Source organism: Populus euphratica, unplaced genomic scaffold (assembly GCF_000495115.2).
Source record: "Populus euphratica unplaced genomic scaffold, PopEup_1.0 scaffold267.1, whole genome shotgun sequence".
NCBI lineage: Eukaryota > Viridiplantae > Streptophyta > Magnoliopsida > Malpighiales > Salicaceae > Populus > Populus euphratica.
This window is the reverse complement of record NW_011500049.1, coordinates 175441-195350: the sequence shown is the minus strand read 5'-3', so window position 1 is coordinate 195350 and position 19910 is coordinate 175441. Positions and strand designations below refer to the sequence as shown.

Here is a 19910-nt window from a genome sequence, read left to right as displayed (position 1 = left end):
CTTTAGTCTTTATTTTTATGATTTTTATTTATTTTTCTCTTATTTTTTTATTAAAATTTTCAATCAGACAAATTTGATCGTTATTTTTTTATTATTACTTGTTTTATTTAAAATAATTTTTGAAATTATAATTATAATTATTTTAATTTTATTATCTTTTAATTTTTTAATTTGATAGATTTGATCTTTATTGTTTTGATTATTATTTATTTTATTTTATATAATTTATGAAATTAGATTTTTTAAATTCATTCTCATTAAATTTTAAAATTTATAAGTCTATTCCTTGCAATTTTAATAAACTTAAAAAAAATATTAATAAGTTATTTTTCATAATATAACTAAATATTTTTAATTTATTTTATATGATATTATTAAATATAAAAAAAAATTAAAAAAAAAATTACTTTTAATAAAATCACTTTCCAAAAACAGTTATTTTCCTACAAATACGCAAAGTTTCTTTTGTCCTTCCAAACTAAATATTTTTAAATCAAGAAAAAATTAAAAATAAACCAAAAAAATTAAATCAACTAATTACAAAACCTGAAAAAAAAATGATTTGATTCAGTTTTAATTTTAAATATTTGAAACCGGACCAACTCTTCAACCAACGCTTTAAAAAAATATAAACATTCAATTTTCTTTCCATAACCAGACCAAAGTAGCTGCCCCCTACCCCCCCAACTCTCTCTCTGCCTCCCATCTCTCCGAGTTCACAGACCTAAATCAAACCAAAAAGAAGAGCCCCCGAGCTTTCTCTCATGCCTCTCTCTCTCTCTCTTTCTTTAATATGTTTTGTTTGGCTGCAGAGAAAACCAAGGAAGGTGAGATGATCATGCCGAAGTACAGATGTTATTGGAGGGCAGTGAATCATGACATGAAGGTAACTGTTTTTTTTTTTTATTAATGTAAATATTTATATATACTTTAGTTAATAATTTTACAAGTTTTAAAATTAATAATTATATAAACTTTTTATTATTTTAAAATGAAACTCAAACTAGTTGTTATCTTTGTGTTGCATGATGGTTTTTTTTTTTAAAGTGTTCCCCTTGAGGCTTTGATATTCATGGGCAAAATGTGGTTATGGCAGTCACTTAAAAATAATATATACTGTTTATTGGCTTTCATATGCTAGTTGGATATATTTTATTCCTTCCAGAATTGTAAATTTCAATACACTGTAATTGTATTATTGTCTTGTTCTTCATGTTTGCTTGCTAAGTGCTTGTTTTTCCCCTCTCCTTTCCCCTATATAATTCACTCTTTTTTTCGCGCGACAAGAGGTCCATGAAGACTTTTAGTGGATCGAAATTGATTCATGTTTTATCCTGTTTTGATTTGGTTTTGATTTTTTTTAAAATTAATTTAATTGTTTTTTTAATGAAAATCAAGCAGAAATGAAACACTCACCCTTTTTTTCTGTTATCTATTGTATTGAATGCTACGGGTTAAATATCTTCGCATCAGGACATGAAACAAATTACACGTGGATATGTAAAAAATAATCAAAAAAGAAAAAAAAAACGTGGGTTTTTGAAAATTATATCACGCCAGCTATATAATTTATTTTTTGCTAGAGAATAAACATGCAGGATTTCCTAACTCAATGTTTTACAAAAAGAAACCATGATTATAAATTGAAAAGTCATTTACATGTTTGATTAAATAAATTAATAATTATTTTTGTTGATAGATAAAATAACAGGTGTTAGTATTTTTATTTTACTTGCTTTTATTTTGAGCTGGGTAGTTTATTTTTGAGGCAAAAAAAATAGATTTATAGATGTTATTATGATATTTTTTGACATCAGATAAAAAATGCAACCACTGATTAAAAGCTTGATGTTTGCATGTAAGAGAATAAAGTAAGGTTACATTTTGCAAGTGTTAATAAAAGTACATGAAGAATCTTAGATTATTTTTTTAACTTGGTATAAAAATAAGATAATGTTGTGAGAAACACCGTTTGCTTCAGTTTTGTATAATAATTTATTTTAAAAAGATATAAAGGAAAAAAAATAAAAAAGACAATGCCATAAACAAATAAAGTTTAAAGGGGTAAATATTCAATATATAAAGAATAAATATAATATATTTTAAAAAGTGTGAAGAAAAAATAAGAGAAGCTGAAAATATTACATTGAAATCAAGATAACAAAATGGTGATAGAGAGAGTAAAGATGAGTTTGTTTTTTATATAGTTTTTATGGTTGTTGTTTAAAAAAAATATGATTAGTTGAATTTAGGTATATGTCTATAAAAATTATAGTTGAGATTCATATACATTAAAAAACATGTATAAAATATTTTGTTATTGTTGATTTTTAAAAGTATTTTTTATTTGAAAATATATCAAGATAATTTTTTATTTTTTAATATAAATATATCAAAATAATTTGAAAATAAATAAAAAAATTAATTTGAAATAAAAAAATAAAAAATTTCAAATTTAAAAAAATTCATTTGAAATACAAAAACAAATAAAATTTTATGAAATTCAATTAAAAAATATATAAAATCTGCTTCATAGAAATTACATTTTAAATTTAATTTTTCAGTCAACCTCATAACATAAAACGTAATTTTATATATTATTAAAATACTTAATTGTGTTTTTTGCATTGCAAATAAGTACAAAAGCAGGTGCAAAATAAATAAATGGATGTTAAGTGTAGAATGATAAATACACAAGGTATAGGGAAAAAAATCTAATATCTACAAAAGGTTGGATTTTTAAAAATTGGATGGTAAATTGATATCGAAGAAATATTACATGAATAAATTGAAATTAAAATAATATAAAGAGGAAGTTGAATGTAAAATACACGCAAAGCGTGCACCTTTTATTCCTGTGATTTTAATCCAACCTCTTTAATATTTTCAGCGGACCTTTTATTTCTCTCTCATTTTTTTTTTCACCATTGTTAAATTCTGGCGCATTCGCAACAGTACATGGATATAATTTACAATTCTTGCATTATAATTATTCGATACTTTTAAAACACGAGAAATAAACCTAAAACCAATATATAACAAATAGAAAGAAGATAAAAAGGATAATTATTAACATGAGAGATATTTTTCATCATTTTTACGGACCAGACACGATTCGCTATTACCTTTTAAACCATCTAAATCAAAATTTCCAGTGTAATTCAATTCGACTACAATATTTAAATTAAATTAAAATAAAAAATAAAATAGAATAGAATAAATTTATGTATTTAGAATATATATTGCGTAACTAGATTTAATTCATTTTATTTATTACATTACCTTCACCTTCTTTATCCTATTTTAATCAACCCTCACTACCATCACAACAAAAAACCCAGAAAATCATATTCGAATGCCTTTCCTTAAAGTCGTATTTTCCCAAAACCACACATGCCACAAATCCAAGAACAAGCAACATAACATGTTTACCATTGATAAAAGAGGAAAGAGTGATGAATAAAAAGAGACAGGTTGATAGTTATGTCGGAGAGTCTAATTTTAACATTGTTCTGTTCTATATATCATAATAAACCAGAGGAGTTAATTGTTAATTTTTTTTTGAATTATTTTTAAAAAATAAATTTTATTTAAAATTCAAAATAATTCTAGATAGCCTGTTCATCTTACCTGTATCTAGTAAATTTTCCGCACAGCGCGCAGTTCATACCAGACTTCGGAGAACTGGGCCATAGACTGGAAGTCTTAAAATTGAAGGACACCCAGAGGCCCAAATTAAGGAATCATGGACTTTTGATATTTATTCTTCCAAAGTATTTTATATCAGGAGAGGCCCGAGCGCAACCTAGTAACCTAAAAAACACCGAGACAAACTGGTCCAAGGACGCGCCGGTCCAGGTATAAACAATACAGAAAGAATCGATCACCTCGCTTTAAACCCTCGCAAAAAACCTAACACGCACCGCGTCGCCTTCTTTCATGTTTTCGTCTCCCTCTCTCCCACCGCTTCATCAGTTCCTACTAACTTAAACCCTAGATAATATAATTCGCCGATTTCTCTTTTGGCTTCAAGTTTAGCCTTTTAGAAATGCTAGGAGCTGCTTATAGGAACAGCTCAATCGAGTGGAGGCCGTCTCCAGTTGTATCCCTAGCCACCAGCGCCGACGAGTCTCAGGTCGCTGCTGCCCGTGAGGACGGCTCACTCGAGATTTGGCTCGTCTCTCCTGGCGCTGTCGGTTGGCACAACCAGCTGGTACTTCACTGTCTCACTTTGACTCTTTATTTGTTTTATGAAAGTGACTTAATTAATCAGTTAAAAGCTTTTCTTTTTCTTTTTTCTGCGACTTATTATGTGTAGACGATTCACGGGAACCCTAATTCGAGAGTTTCGTCACTTGCGTGGTGTCGTGCTGGCTCGAAAGGATTGCCATGTGGTAGATTGTTTTCGTCTAGCATTGATGGTTCAGTTTCGGAGTGGGATCTTTTTCATTTAAAGCAGAAGGTGAATTTTTTCCTGCATTCTCTGTTTTGAAGACTTTCTATCAATAGTTTTGATGTGTAGTTTTTATACTTGAAAAAATATGCTCTACGAACCACGAATCAGTGATCTTTAATACTAACAATTAATGATTTTACAATCCCCATAACTTTCCTATGTTTTGTTGAATTCGTTGGCAGAATGTGCTGGAGTCAATTGGGGTCTCCATTTGGCAGATGGCAATGGCGCCTTCTAGTAATTCAGCTATTCACACAGGGCATAAGCCACCGCACCTTGGAAATGGGTATTTAAATGGTAGACACCGAGGTGGTGAAGAGTCCGAATACAGCAGTGAGAGTGAAGATGATTCAGATTTGGATGAACAACGTGAGCAAATAGTTGTTGATGATCCATGTCTGGCAATTGCTTGCGATGATGGGTGTGTTCGGATATACACTGTTCCTGAATCAGATGGGTTAGCATACAATAAAACGTTGCCCAGGGTCAGTGGTGAGATATCCACACCTCCGTGAACCCCCTGTCAAGTTGTTCCTTTCCTCTTTGTGAAGAACTATTTGCTCATTTGATTGTTTGCAGGGCGTGCTTTAAGTGTGACGTGGAGTCCTGATGCGAGTAGAATATATTCAGGCAGTAGTGATGGGTTAGTTTTCTTTGCAACTTGTCATCCATGTGTAGCTTAGTGAATCTGACCTCAAAACCTTCACATGTAATCTTAAAATTAGCTAACAGTTTCTGGAATATTGTAGTTTTTTCTCTCTAAAGCATTTTTTTCATGATATTCATTTTAAATATATACCACCTTATGCACGTCAGCATTCTTGCAGGTTTATAAGGTGCTGGGATGCTAAGCTGGGTAACGAGATATACCGGATTACAGCCGGGCTTGGTGGTTTGGGTAGCGGACCGGACCTTTGTATTTGGTCTTTACTTGCCCTGAGGTAGATACAGAAGGATTCCTGTTTGTTTGTTAAATGTGGCTAAGCAGGTGCAAGATTACTTGAGGTCATGCTGTAGTTCTTACAGCATTCTGATAATTGTTTCTTATTTCAGATGTGGGACCCTTGTTAGTGCAGACAGTACTGGTGCTGTTCAGTTCTGGGATTCTCAACATGGGACACTTTTGCAGGCACATACTTCTCACAAGGGTGATGTGAATGCTTTGGCAGCTGCACCTAGTCATAACAGGGTGTTCTCTGCTGGATCTGATGGTCAGGTACAGATATAATTCTTATATTTGAAGTTCAAACTTGCTATAATTTTCGAACTGTGTCACTGTCCATTAAGAGATGCAAATAATAAATTCAGTCCTTGAGTTTTCTAACCTCTATTTTATAGTACTATGTAATATTCTTATTGCTGTTATCTCACAAAAATGTCAGTTTCCATCCATTCAATTAAAGTCTTGTGACTTTACTATTTGGCTAATGTTTTGCTACACTTCCGTTTGCAGGTTATTCTTTATAAGCTTTCTAGTGAGATAATTGAATCTGGTAATGACATATCTTCTTCTAAGATGTTGAAGAAATGGATCTTTGTTGGTTATGTAAGAGCTCATACACATGATGTTAGAGCCTTGACAGTGGCTGTACCCATTAGTCGAGAAGGTGTGTGTAGTATCTTTTACCTTGTGCAGTACTTGTCATGGTACTTTAGTGTGTATATGTACCATGCATGTTGCAAATGCTTATGTGTATGCTTTTTTTTTTTTTTGCCTTTGATTCTGCATTTTAATGTTTCTCATTTACTGACACCGCATGCTTCTAAATGACAGATCCTTTGGCTGATGATAAAATTAAAAGAATTCGTCCTAAAAAAAAGCCCATTGATTTTAGTTATAGTAAGTGGGCGCATTTGGGAGTTCCTATGCTTATCTCTGCTGGTGATGACACAAAGCTCTTTGCCTATTCTGCTCAGGAATTCACTAAGTTCTCGCCCCATGATATCTGCCCAGCACCCCAAAGAGTGCCAATTCAGTTGGCTCTTAATACTGTATTCAACCAGAACTGCTTGCTTCTAGTCCAGTCATCTTCCTGGTTAGATATACTGTGTGTTCAAACAAAAGGTGGATCGATGACTGGTCCTGGTTCATCAAGGGGCCGTGCAACAACTGATATTCTAGCTCGAATTAAGACTAAGGGATCTCGGAAAATTATTTGCAGCACAATTTCTAATGCAGGGGTTCTATTTGCTTACTCAGACCATGTTAAGCCCAACCTTTTTGAATTGAAGAAGGATGTCAGAAAAAGTTTGTGGACTGTTAATAAAAAGCCTCTCCCTCCGAAATTGCCATATGCGCATTCCATGGTTTTCAGTGCTGATTCATCTCAATTGATGGTAGCAGGGCATGATAGAAGGATATACGTAAGTTGTTTTCGGCAATCATCCTTTTTCTTTAACTTATGTGTTACTGGAAATTTCACTAATGTCCTAATTTTCTTGGATCTTATGCGTTGAGGCAAGATTTAAATAAAACCAATCAAATTTGTATTTCCAATTAGCTAGTGCAAGACTTATGGTGTTCATGTTTTATGGTAGAACATCCTGCTTAGTTCTGGTGAAAACATGTGCCCTTGTCTTTCACAAATTTATTTTTACCCTCACTTTTCCTAGATCAAGCTGTTGAGGTGGATGGAGCTTGAATAGATCATGTTGTTATTGACCTTTTTTAATACTCCTACATGCCTTTTGGTGCTGCAGGTTGTGGATGTGAGCAGCACAGAGCTAGTACATACCTTTACACCACGTTGTGAGGAAAATGATGAGGAATTACCACCCAATGAGCCTCCCATAACAAAAATGTTTACTAGTTGTGATGGGCAGTGGTTATCTGCCATCAACTGCTTTGGAGACATATATGTTTTTAATCTGGAGACACAAAGGTATGGAATCTAGCTTCTCAAGGGCTCTTTAAAGTGCAGCTTTGTTTGCACTTCAAGCCACTTTTTATCTGAATGTTGTTTAGTAGCTACAGTATGTTCCCTTTATTGCAACCTGTAATTTACTTGAGACCCTTGATATTCAAGAAAGTTCTTTAGAATGTGGGTCTGTGGTTTCTTATGTTCATGGAACCTATTGCTTGCTTGGTTATTTTTATTGGATTTAAAAAACCTTATGAGTCCCATGCAGTGATCGCAAGTCTCATGGTTTCTTCTACTAGACTGATTATATTTTACTCTGGCAAAACAGGCAACACTGGTTTATAGCAAGATTGGATGGTGCCTCTGTAACAGCTGGTGGCTTCCCCCCTCAAAAGAACAATGTGCTCGTAGTCACAACCTCTTCAAATCAGGTCTATGCTTTTGATGTGGAGGCAAAACAGTTAGGAGAATGGTCAATGCGGCATACATTTGTTCTACCGAGGAGATACCAAGAATTTCCTGGGGAGGTCATTGGGCTATCGTTCCTGCCTATGTCAGGCCCTCCTTCTGTTATCATTTATAGTGCCAGGTGCTGCTCCTCTCTCCTTATTTGTTTTCTCAGTTGTGATTATATCATGGATTGGTGTGTAAATTTGTCCATCTTTAGTCACCCATTTTATTTTTGAGTAGGAGTGAATGGGTGTCATTCTCATCCATTCATTCCCACGCTTGCTCTTCCAAGAACAGTTTTCCAAACATTATATTTGAGGGGTGTAAATACTTACTGGCTTCGTAGATGTTTTTTTGTGAGGTTTGGTAGGATGCTGGCTGGGGAAAAGCATTTCTGAATTAATTCCTTGCAATTGTTTTTTGCTCTGTTTATTCTCCTTCTTGGGATCTAAAAAGGATTTACATAGCAGTTCCCTTGTACTATGTAATTAATGATAGGTAATGGAGGTTTAGTTTATTTCAAGGGTAAAACAGCTGGCTCATAACTGGTGATTGATTAAACTTCAATCTTCCATGGTTGGTCTTTAGAAGCATACATGCACAACATTCTTTTGCTAACTGTTTTGATGTTAAACATAATGTTTTGAGATTTTGTCGATGATGTAGGGCAATGTGCTTGATTGACTTTGGGATGCCAGTGGATCGAGAGGAAGATAGTGACTTGGTAAACAGCCAGCATTCTCCCCTGAAGAAGTTACAAACTACTACCATGAATGGGGGACTGAAACGTAGGTTGAAAGAATACCAACCAGAGACCAAACTTAGGAAAAATTTTGAAATTCTTGCTTTCAGAGATCCTGTTTTATTTATTAGCCACCTTTCTGAAAATTCTATCTTGATCCTGGACAGACCATGGATGGATGTGGTTAAAACTTTTGATGCCCAACCTGTCCACAGACATATATTTGGGACGTAACTGCCATGTCCAGGGCTATTCACAGGCACGATGGAGAATGAAGATTTGGCAATTCGATCCCATGCTATTGCCATCACAATTTTGTTTTCTTACGGTAAGAGGGGATGGTGCATGGAGGTGGGATTATGGGGGGTCACTTGTTGTGCAATGTATTTCTTAAAATAATTGCTTTTAACTTGTTAAATTAGCAATTTTGTCTTAAACCATATTTTATCCTTGTTCAACACAAGGGTTTTGATGTGTAAATTCATAGATCCAATCCAGTAGTGAATTCTTTTTTTCACTTTTCTCTTGTATTTTTTCGTTTTGGACAACAGTAGTCAGGTATTGAGAATCAAATTTATAAATGTTGCGCAAAAGGAAATGGACAAATGGACCTCGCTTATCTATTCTGTTGCAGGGTTTCTTTTATTCTAGATTGACTTGCTGCAGGGTAGGAGGCGGAGAAGCTTTGTGTGGTGGTGTGGCCAAGCGCTCGGTTGGCTGCGCGACGCATTAAATGTTAAGCTTCATTTGAGGGATGGAAAGTAGGTCTTTTCGGGAAATTAAATTTTTTAAAAATAAATTATTTTTTTGATATTTAATAGGGTAATAAAAATAAATTTAAAAATATTTTTCTGTCATGCAAAATAAATTGAAAAATAATTTTTTAATATGTTTTTTAAATTTATTAAAATAATAAAATTTATTAAATATAAATAAAATAAAAAAAATAAAATGTTTTTTATAATTTTTTTTTAAAATTAAATAATAATCAAAATAATAAAAATCAAATTTAAAAAATAAAAAAACTAAAATAATAATAACCATTATTTTATAAATTATTTTAAATAAAATAAATAACAATTAAAAAAATAAGATAAAATTTGATTAATAAAAAAATTTAATTAAAAAATAAAAAAAATCAAATAATAATTATAAAAATAAAGATAAAAATTAATATAAAAAATACTTTCCTAATAATTAAGTTAATTTTTTTATAAGAAATTTTTTTATTTTATTAATCAATTTTTTTTAATAATAAATAAATAAATAATTTAAAAACAATTATATTTCAAAAAACAAACACAAACACTATTTCTCCATCTCCAACCTGGGAGTTGAAGCTTTTACCACCGCGTAGTTGGCTGCGCCGCGCTCTAAATATTAACACTGAAGCCTTTTTCTCCATGTCCAACCCCAGGAGTTGATGAGCTTCTACGCGCCTTATTTCTGCAAATGGTTGCAGGGGCGTAAGAAAACTTGGCCAATATTTTAGTTTTTGTCCATATCTATTCGGGATGATTGATTGCCATTGTTCCAGTTTTGCTTCTATCCTTGGATGTACTTGCTACAGGAGCCGGCTTCAGTTAAAATGTTAGTCATTTATCTCAAGTGGAAATCGATATAGGCTAATTGCAGCTGGGTGCTCTTTAAGTCAAATCTAAATGCCTGTATGTCCACGCGATTTTAATTGAAATAAAATTTTAATGGTAAATCAATGCAATGCGAAGCAATATATATTGCTGTTTAACCGTGTGTACTCATTCATCCACGAGATCCAAAGCCAGTCTTATGATGTGGATACGATTGATTTGCAACTATTCCAATTATTGCTGTTTGTTTCTGAGAGCATGATAAGTGCGTCCAAAGAAGTTGCCAGGCCAATACCTCCTGATTAATAAGTAATCACAATTGCTTGTAAGTAGGTGTAGGGCCTGAATTCCATATGAAAGATACCTGTACTCAATTCCTATTCCTTCTTGATTTCAACTACCTGCAACAGGATCTGATTGCCAAGAATAATTATCTATCAAAGCTACAATAGTGGTCTGTCTCCTCCAATGATTGTAGCCTTGTTTGTTTAGTTATCTGATCATGCAATTATCCTGTAGTTGGCACGGCATTAATCTTAACAGATGTCCTATGCTATCAACATAAGCCTTGTTTGTTTAGTTATCTGATCATGCAATTATCCTATAGTTGGCATGGCATTAATCTTAACAGATGTCCTCTGCTGTCAACATATTTTTATGAAGTAGAAACCATAATAAAGGAGGTTTCGCAGGACATGAGGGAGGGTCTTGTCCTTTTCCTAAAATCTGTCTTTTTTCCAAGATATGAATTCTAATTCTGAGGACAGGAGCCCCTTCAATAAAGATTTGAAGGAAACCCACCAAAACAAATTCAATAATTGAAACCAATACTGTGCATGGATCACATTCTTATCAGGTAGCTATCAAGGGGTGGTGGGGTGGAGCTTCTTTAGGTCTTTTTTGGTGGAAAATGAGACTTCTCTTTTGGTTCCTTCCATCTGAAAAAAATTGTCTGGCTCGAGTCTAGAAGGGTATCGATTGCCAGTTTTACCAACCCTACCTACGTTTAAAGCTAGGCTGGTAGCTACAGAAGGGGCAAAAAGTGGGTCTCTTATTGGCCTCGAGGATCATGATGCTTGGTCACGGCCCTCTCTTGTCAATCTATGCATGTGTGTGTGATTGTGAGGGGTGGAAATGGACACCCCTCTCATCAATGCCAAATGTTGAGACACTCTGTTCTTCGAAGGACCACAATTTTTTAAACAAGCTTTTCTTCTTGTTTCCACCTTTCTGACTTGAATTCCTGAATATTCCTGGTCAATTAAACTTCTTTAACAATACAACTAGATCGACAACAATTAAAGCTTGAGCCTCCATATTAGACATATTGCTTTCTGCTTTCCATATTATGTTAAATTCCTCTCAGCAAGCTGATAAATTTGATTCTGCATTCGTAAAAGTACAGGAGGCCAGAGGCAAGACTGCACAGGAGACCTATTAGTTTCCTTATGTGATCACTACAATAGTGACAAAAGAAGAACGAAGAAAAAGGGTCTTAAAGGCAGATAACTAATTTTTTTTTTTTTATGTTCTATTGTTGTTTCCCACTGCATTGACAGGAGCAAATAGTAAAAAGGAGTAGAATTGGACAAAAACAAAGGAACAAAATCCATTTGAGATCCAATGACCTTTTTTTCTTTCACTCTTCTTCCAATTCTCTCTCCAGAGTCCAGAGCAACTGCAGTGGCAGAGACAAAAGATGCCCATCATTACAATTTGTCATTCCATTTTCTTGCCTGAAAACCACCTGCCAATAATTTAATCATTAGAAATTTGAGAAAATAGAACTATCGATGAATCAATGAAGTTTGTAGTTTTAGATTAATGATTACCAATTAGGAAATGAACAAAGTCTGACCTGGTTCTTTTGAAGCTGCCTTCTCAGCATGCGAGGATTTAAAGAATCCAAGGTGCTTCTTGAGTGAAGATTTCCCCTGTAATGCCATGGTATTGGTCATTTGTAGTGGTGGAGTTAGAAAAATACATATGGAGCAACTGCCCCCCTTTTACACTATAAAGATTCGCCCCGAATCACAAACATATTATATGAAAAAGGTGAAGAGAATGCAACTAAGAAATGGGGGGCAAATATGTTAAAAAGGGACCACCGATAAGTACCTTAAAATGTGTAGCAGAAAAACCTTGGGAGAATTCAGGGACATGCTCTGTTGAACATTCATTATTCACTTTCTGCATGAATATCAAGAAGCCATGTCTAAATATATAAAAATGTGTTTCAATATTAATAAGTGAGAGATGAAAATTATATATAATTTCTTTTGAACGACTTGCCTTGCTCAATGCAGGAGAGCTAGCAGTGTCATCAAGATATGAATACTGTTGGCTTCTACCATGTTCTCTGCTCTTCTTTTTGTTTTTGCTCTTCATGGCTAGTTTGTCACAGCAGAATTCGCCATCTTCACAGTAATGAGGAGGTCCAGAGGATGCATCAGAAATCATAGACAAATCCTCCTCTTGTTCATCCTCTACTCTTGCAAAATCCCCATCAACAAATCCACCGAAACCCTGGTATTGATTTTTTGAAATAGAGGATTGGTATAAGTATGATGTCCAACCGGATTCGCACCCACTACCACTATACTGAGAAGCTGATATGTTCATTGTCAGTCCTCTCTTTTGAAGCCAAATCCCAAATGGGATTTCTTACAAGGGCTGCTTATTACTAACAGTAAATGACCATGCAAATCTGCCCTCTTTACTCGATGGATCTTCTCCATATAAATAGAAGAGAAAGTAGAAAGCTAACCAAAGGAATCACATTCAAATCCTAGACTGTTTTTGACATTTTGTCCTTTGCCCTAGCCTTTCGCCCCCCTCCTTTTTATCTGTTTGTGGATCAATCAGAATTGCCAGTTGTATGGGAGAGTGACAGAGCAAACTACACCAATTGGTAAACTTTTGTGACAAGGGAAACGGTTAGTGTACAGCTTACTCTACTTTTGACCCTAAGGGAACTTGCATGAATGGGGTCAATATTAGGATTTAGGCTATTAGCTTAGTGCCATTTCCCTTTTCTCTCTCTCTCTTTGTTGTTCGATATATTTACGGCAAAAATTGATCAACATAATATCTATTTTTTGGTTTGATTAGGACTTGATAAGTTAATTAATCAATTTTTTTAAATAATATTTTCTTAATTTTAATTTATTTTATTAGCCCGGGTTAGGTTTACTGGTACGTAAAATAAGCCTAATAATTATGGATAATAGTGGAGGTCTCACATCCATCCTTTGTCAACTCTCCAACATTGTACTCTTAATTTTGGTGATATTTGTTAAATTCAATGGATTTATTAAAAAAATAATCAAAATACCCCTAGTCTGAATAATGACAAAAATCCCACATTAGATTTGAATGAACCCTAAAACTTATTACTAAGCAAATAAAATGATCACAGAAAAAAAATTTGGAAAACAAACCTAAAATTTCTAACAAAAAATGAGATGTTGCTTAAAGAATTCTTAGAATCCTCACCCAAACTTAAAATAGAAAACAAAAAAAAAAAGAAAATGGAAAGGGAAAAAAATTCCTGATATTTCTTTTTTGGTCATTGAAGGAGGTTAGGGCCATTTCAAAGATTTTATTAATAGATTTGCTAGATTTTAAAAAAATTACTAACAGAAGTACCTATTGAGGAATTTAGGAAAACTCAGGGTTCTATTAGTTGAGTTTTTTTATTTTTACTAGGGACCTATTAAAATCAACCTATTATATAAGGACACCATTAGCAATTTCAAGTTATTAGCTACTGATCATTCTAATATTTTTTTTCAATTTTAATTATTAGAGTATTTTTTAAACTAGTTTTTTTTCTATTAAGCAAACAAAGATTTGTTTCCGTGGAAAAAATAATTCATTCGAATCGACATTAAAATTCAATTTTATTGAATTATCAGTATTTATATTGCAAATTTGAAAGAGACTGAACTCTTTATTCCTCACAAGTACAATTTTCTTCTTGTCGAGCTTTGTTTTTTTCGGTTCATAGAAATACCAACAGTTCATTAAAAAAAAAAACATATAGGCAGGATCACTGTATATATAAGCAAAGAGATGATGAGATGAACATTCTCCTTATCCTTTTCAACATTCCAGGCTTGAAAAATACTGGGCAACTCTGTGTTTATCCACAGTACTCCTCCATGCACTTGACACATTCAAATTCAATCACGCAGACACCCACTATTCAAATTCAACACTAGCAGACTGTAAAGAGTTGTTTGTTCGTAGTTTATCCGTGCTTTTAAAATGTTTTATTTATTTTTATTTCAAATTAGTTTTATATGTATTTTTTAAAGTCGATCTATTAAAAATACTTTTTTTTTTAAAAATAAATTTTATTTTAATATATATGTATAAATAAAAAAACACTTTAAAAAATAACCACTATTATAATATAAAACAATACCTAAATTTTCTTTATCCAAATTTGACGCCATTTTTAATGCATACAATTCCATGAGTGCACACAACAAATTAGAGAAGAAGGAAAAAAGAAAAAATGTCCCCACGCTTGTGAGTCCATGTTGCTTTAATCACTCACTCACTCTCACCTTTATGTTGTTTACTTGTCTTAGACAGGGGACTTGGTCTCTTTAGGCGTCTGAAGATTCCAACTCGTTTGCCTGACCACGTGATTTGTTATTGACTATAACATTAATCCCACTACTCAATTATATCAAAATCATTAAAGGTGAAAGATTAGAAAGCTAGTTTCAATCGATTCAAAATAATGTTTGTTTTAAAGGTTTTTTATATAAATAAAAAGAAATTATTTTGATTTTTTTATATAAAATCAAATCAAATTTCGATACTATTAATTGGACTGATTTAATTTAAAATTTAATTTAATTCGAGCTAAATTAAGTTTAGTTATAATGAATTATATTTGAGTTTAGTAATAATATCAAATTTTTTATTAGTAATTAAATAATTTTATGTAATTTAATATAATATAAGATCATGATAATAATAATAATAAAAAATATATATAAAGATAGTTAGGTGAGATCCAAATATTGATTGGGCCTGGCCTATCTAAATCCATTAATCAATTTAGTTTCAGCCCAATCAAAATATTTTTTTTTTTAATTTCAAGATACCAGAAAAATACCAAATTCTTCCTCTAAACACATTATAGTTTTTTTTTGTTTGGCAGGCAACATCTCTATCCATCGTACCTTGCTCGATGACAAGAACCCATCCCATTTTAAGGTAGAAAATCCTCCGTCGAACATTCAGATTTTCTATTCATGGGACCCTAACAATAATTTGTGATTCTTTCTATCAGGACCACCAAATTACGTCGAGATTAATTCGTACTATTCGATATAGATCCTCTTTTTTCTTTTCTTTTCTTTTCTTTTTTTTTTAAAAGGGTTTTTAATTAGAGACAATCATTCCTGTTGAGATCTCTCGTTGATATTTTCTCCGAAATCGCCTGGCTATCTTGGGTTTGGGTCTAATTCTCCCTCGAAAATATCTACGTTTTTACGAGATTTTATGATTATGTTTGATGTTATTTTCGTAGATTGATTTAAGTTTTGTTTTAAATTTTGACTTAGAAAAAGAATCATTAGTACATTTGATCATAAATAATTTTTAACCTAAGATAAAAATTATATCATAATATATTGTCTAAATCTTGATTTAATTAAAAGTTAAATTTTTTAAATTATGTGTTCTAATCTACACAACATTTTTGTCTGAAAAAACTAGCTTTGAATAATTCTTACTAGACATGTTTTTAACTTCAAATAACTGTAACTCATTTTTACCTTAAATTATCTATGAAAAATAGTTTTTGAATTTAAAAGTTATATTTCTAAAGCCATATCAAACTGCATGATTTACCAATACGAAAGAAGGCATTGATTTTAGCTGAGCGCTATTGTTCTCAAAACCACATTGTGAACCAAATCATGAGTTTTTTTTTTTTTTTTTGATCATCAAAGTTTTGGGTTGAATGATTTCATTTGTTTATAGCCAAATCAAAGGTTAATTGCTTTAGATTCGTTGAGGAAGAGCAAGATTGAAAGAAAAAGAACTAAAACAAGATTACAGAAGAAAATAGATGGGAATTTTGAAATTAAATTAAAAGTTCACTTTTGTCTTCTAATTTTTAAATGATAAACTTGCGATCCCTCACCATCACAAAAAAACAATGTCGGTCCAATTTTTTTCTTTTTAGTTCCGAGTAGATATACATAAAGCCGAAGAGGTGGATGACTTTTGAGGTAGATGATTACAGGAATCATAAAACGTGATCAATTGAAAAGATCAATCATGGGGCCAAGTTAAGATCGTCGTCTGATTCAAAATGGTCCCATGCACTAATGTGCACATGCCCTTTGCCAGTCCATGGTCCGTAATTCAATTGTATGGAATCCGCTGGTCAATACTTTTATTGTTTTCCATCTTGGCTAGTTGCTCTACTTTTGTTACAATTGGTCACAAAAAAAAATAATAGTTGCTCTACTTTTGTTACAATTGGTCAAAAAAAATAAAAATCTCTCCTTTTACATCCACAGTGATGAAACTAAGCTTCGAGCGTGCCTGCTAGCCTCTCAACCAGTGTAGACATATTTTTTTCTAGATTTAGTTTCCCCCTCTAGATTCATAAACAAATATAATAGAATCTCTCCATGATCCAATAATAATAACAGTAGGTCTATATTCGAGTGTTAGAACTATTAGATTCTATATACTCAGCTGCATTATATACAAACCCTACCGTGTTGATACCTGAGAGGCATCAATTTTAAAGGTTTTAGCCCTATAATCTGACCTATAGAACAGTATCCCACTGTAGATTTCTCGTGTATAAATAAATAAAAAAATTCACTAACCATGCTAACTAGTTTTTACAAAAAAATTAAATTATTTTTTAAAAATATTTTAATACATTTATAATAAAAATAATTTTTAAAAAATAAAAAATATATTATTTTAATATATTTTTAAATAATTTTTTTAAAAAATAACAATAATATTTGTAATCATTTAGATAGTAACCAAATGGTAACTAATTAGAAGTAAAAAAATTTTTTTATATATAATTTCATATTTGAGTTATATAAATATAACTAGAAGTTATTAATTTTAAAATTTATAAAATTAATTATAATATATATAAATTAACCAAAACATCTATTTTAATAAAAAAAAATCGCTACTTAAAAGTTAGGATTGCCAGGACGGTCCCAACAACAGGTTGGTCAAAATCCTGCCAGTGGCGACAGTGTGAATCGTGGAGACACCGCCATCTTTCTCAGACTCCTCCTCCCTCCCTTCCAGGACGAAATCTCTCCCTCCTTTCTTTTTCACAGCTAAAGCAAGCAAACGAGCCCAAATCTGTCCATAAAAAATGAAAGTCAAATCTCCATCCATTAATGCTTTTGTCTTTCGCAGAAAACTTAAGCCATTGTTACAAAAAGGTCGCCCCATGCTCATGCTAATAGTGATGAATTCCTCCCCGATGCTTTTACTTTATACGTCTACATCACTTTGTCACCCTTTATTTATTAATCTCCTACCCTCTAAATGATTGGAGAAACAAGAATGTAAAGTCCACAAATTCCACCAGAAATCTCCAAACTCCTGCATATCCCACTCAATCTTGTGGCGCATCTACTTAATCATATTCATTCGTGTGTATTGTCTATCGGTGGCTACTAATTAGGATATCGAGGTATGTACTATCAAGAATTTGACAAGAATTGTCTCCAACAACAATGTAAGATGTCCCCACTACAGCTATTAATCACCGTCTAATGCCCAGTCCACGAGTTAAGTGGGATGATCTAAAATGATATTTTATTAATTTTTTTTTAAATATTATCACAAAGTTGTTTTGGAATTTCTTAAAAATACTTAAATTAAATTTTAACGAGGTATATTAGATTTAGAATTGATTCATTAAATTAATCTAGTTATATCAAGTTAATTTTCAATTATTTTAATATAAAATTCAATTTAAAATATTAATAGAATCAATAAATTAACATGACAAGTTAAATCAAGTTTAATAATGCTAGTTGGCACATTACGAATCAAAATGTGCCGACATAGCTAATACTTTTATTTTTCACTGTAAATTCTTGATGAGTCAAACATAGATATTGGAGATCTTTATGAACCAATAATGCGAGCAGTGCACACTAATAGATTATCCGAGCGCACCTAATACACCAATTAAGTGTCATTCTCTCGAGTGACCGTCCATTCCTTCAACAGGAGCTCCAAGCACGACCTGGTCGGTTTCAAACTGACATTAGTAATGCAAATTAACCCACTTCTTGACTTGTCAATGGTGATTTACAGCTACGTTATTCTTATCAATCAAACCAAACCAAACAGTAACTAAGTAAGATAGTGGGATATGTTCTTCTTGTTCTTGTTTTTTTTAATCGACATTTCAAGATTAAAGGCATGTGTAGTGCTGACCAGCTCGAGATCTTGAAATCTGTGGTCCCATCAATTTGGTGTTATCAACAACTTTCTATAGCTCGGTCGGTGAGGCTAGCCTAGCCAGTCCGATGAGCTGCCACTCTTCTCAAACAAGCATGGTTTCTAATAAATAATAATAAAAAAAATTCTTTCTCTCTCCTAGAAATCTGGAGAATAGATTCTGAGGTGCTTAAAGAGTTAAAGTACGTACCATTTGATTTAATTCAAAAGTTTAAATAATTATGGTATATTTCAAAATATAATTAGTCTCCAATGTAATTTCTTAATTGAAAGCTTTTTAAGATTCAAGAAAGAGGTAAGATTTGAATTTCTAACAATTTAATCATTAAAGTTTTGAATTATTTTAAAAAATAAAATGTATTTTAATAAATTGAATGAGATTTCAAAATGAAATCCATATTATTTTTTAATATTAAAATCTTTATAAAAAAAATTAAGTTTGAAGTTGAAAAAAATAGAAAAATTTAAGAACACAAGAGAGCTTATATAGCTAAATAAAATAGACTTTATATAGCTAGATGAATCCCAAATTTGTAATTGAGGAGATTTTACTTTATGAATTTTATACATGTAAACTTTATCACAGGATACATGGACAAGTACACCACCGCTACGGTGGGTGAGGCTGCGATGGCAAAGAAGAGCCCATCCGGATACAGCTCGCCATGTTTTAGGCGTCCCATTTTACGGCTTGCAAACAAGATAAGATCAACAGCAAGGGACGACCATAGCTCCCCATATAATTTCTGGCCAATCTATGGTTAGGATTGGCTGATCACCTCTTTAAAGGTACATAACATTTTCGATATCCAAACTCGAGGCAAAATTATTTCGCCATCGGAGAGGCTCCTGTTTACACTTTAGTGTTGTCTGAACATGGTAGGAATCTAGTTTGGGCAGCTGCAATGAATTTACATGATTGGAGTTGTGGCCACAGCCACAGCCACAGCTAGCATAAAATATCAGAAGACCTTTTGAAGTCTTCCTTCAATTTGAAAGAGGACATCACCTCTTTTTGCAGAACCACGTAAAGCCACCTTCATCGGTCTAAGCTTTAACCCCACAGCTGCACAACCACATGTCGTTCATCTGTTCTTGTACTGTGTGACAGCCACAGTGAAGGGAAGACGGTTGATTTTGAAACGATATGTCTGTCTGTAAATGAAAAGACTAATCAAATCACTATTCTCAAAGCACGGTTCAACGAGTCAATTTTGTAATTCATTAACTAATCAGGTCAAGTTTTGATTCAAATCTATCATGTAATTAAGTCGATTTAACAGGTGAATTACAATCTACATAACATAATCACAAGGCTGAGG

The 19910-nt window shown here is 32.5% G+C and overlaps 2 protein-coding genes across 2 annotated transcripts; one reads left to right on the top strand and one right to left on the bottom strand.

Moving 5' to 3' along the window:
- Positions 1-3883: 3883 nt before the first annotated feature.
- Positions 3884-9082, top strand: LOC105107601 (U3 small nucleolar RNA-associated protein 4-like). Its single transcript, XM_011001590.1, has 11 exons — positions 3884-4213; positions 4319-4462; positions 4639-4948; positions 5036-5099; positions 5284-5397; positions 5510-5672; positions 5910-6063; positions 6231-6820; positions 7157-7338; positions 7646-7906; positions 8434-9082. Exons 1-11 carry the CDS (start codon positions 4049-4051, stop codon positions 8741-8743), a joined length of 2457 nt encoding a protein of 818 aa, XP_010999892.1. The 5' UTR covers positions 3884-4048; the 3' UTR covers positions 8744-9082.
- Positions 9083-11444: 2362 nt separating this feature from the next.
- LOC105107600 (uncharacterized) lies at positions 11445-12908 on the bottom strand. The gene is made up of 4 exons (XM_011001589.1): positions 12391-12908; positions 12217-12288; positions 11957-12032; positions 11445-11845 (listed from the first exon to the last, which is right to left on the bottom strand). Exons 1-4 carry the CDS (start codon positions 12718-12720, stop codon positions 11808-11810), a joined length of 516 nt encoding a protein of 171 aa, XP_010999891.1. The 5' UTR covers positions 12721-12908; the 3' UTR covers positions 11445-11807.
- Between the last annotated feature and the right edge of the window lie 7002 nt (positions 12909-19910).

Excerpts from the sequence above, each read along its gene's own strand:
- LOC105107601 (XM_011001590.1), top strand. The coding sequence starts at position 4,049 with ATGCTAGGAGCTGCTTATAGGAACAGCTCAATCGAGTGGAGGCCGTCT. Across the intron at positions 6,064-6,230 it reads TGTACCCATTAGTCGAGAAG|ATCCTTTGGCTGATGATAAA; the intron begins GTGTGTGTAGTA and ends TCTAAATGACAG. Across the intron at positions 6,821-7,156 it reads GGCATGATAGAAGGATATAC|GTTGTGGATGTGAGCAGCAC; the intron begins GTAAGTTGTTTT and ends TTGGTGCTGCAG.
- LOC105107600 (XM_011001589.1), bottom strand. The coding sequence starts at position 12,720 with ATGAACATATCAGCTTCTCAGTATAGTGGTAGTGGGTGCGAATCCGGT. Across the intron at positions 12,289-12,390 it reads GCTCTCCTGCATTGAGCAAG|AAAGTGAATAATGAATGTTC; the intron begins GCAAGTCGTTCA and ends ATATTCATGCAG. Across the intron at positions 11,846-11,956 it reads GGCAGCTTCAAAAGAACCAG|GTGGTTTTCAGGCAAGAAAA; the intron begins GTCAGACTTTGT and ends AATTATTGGCAG.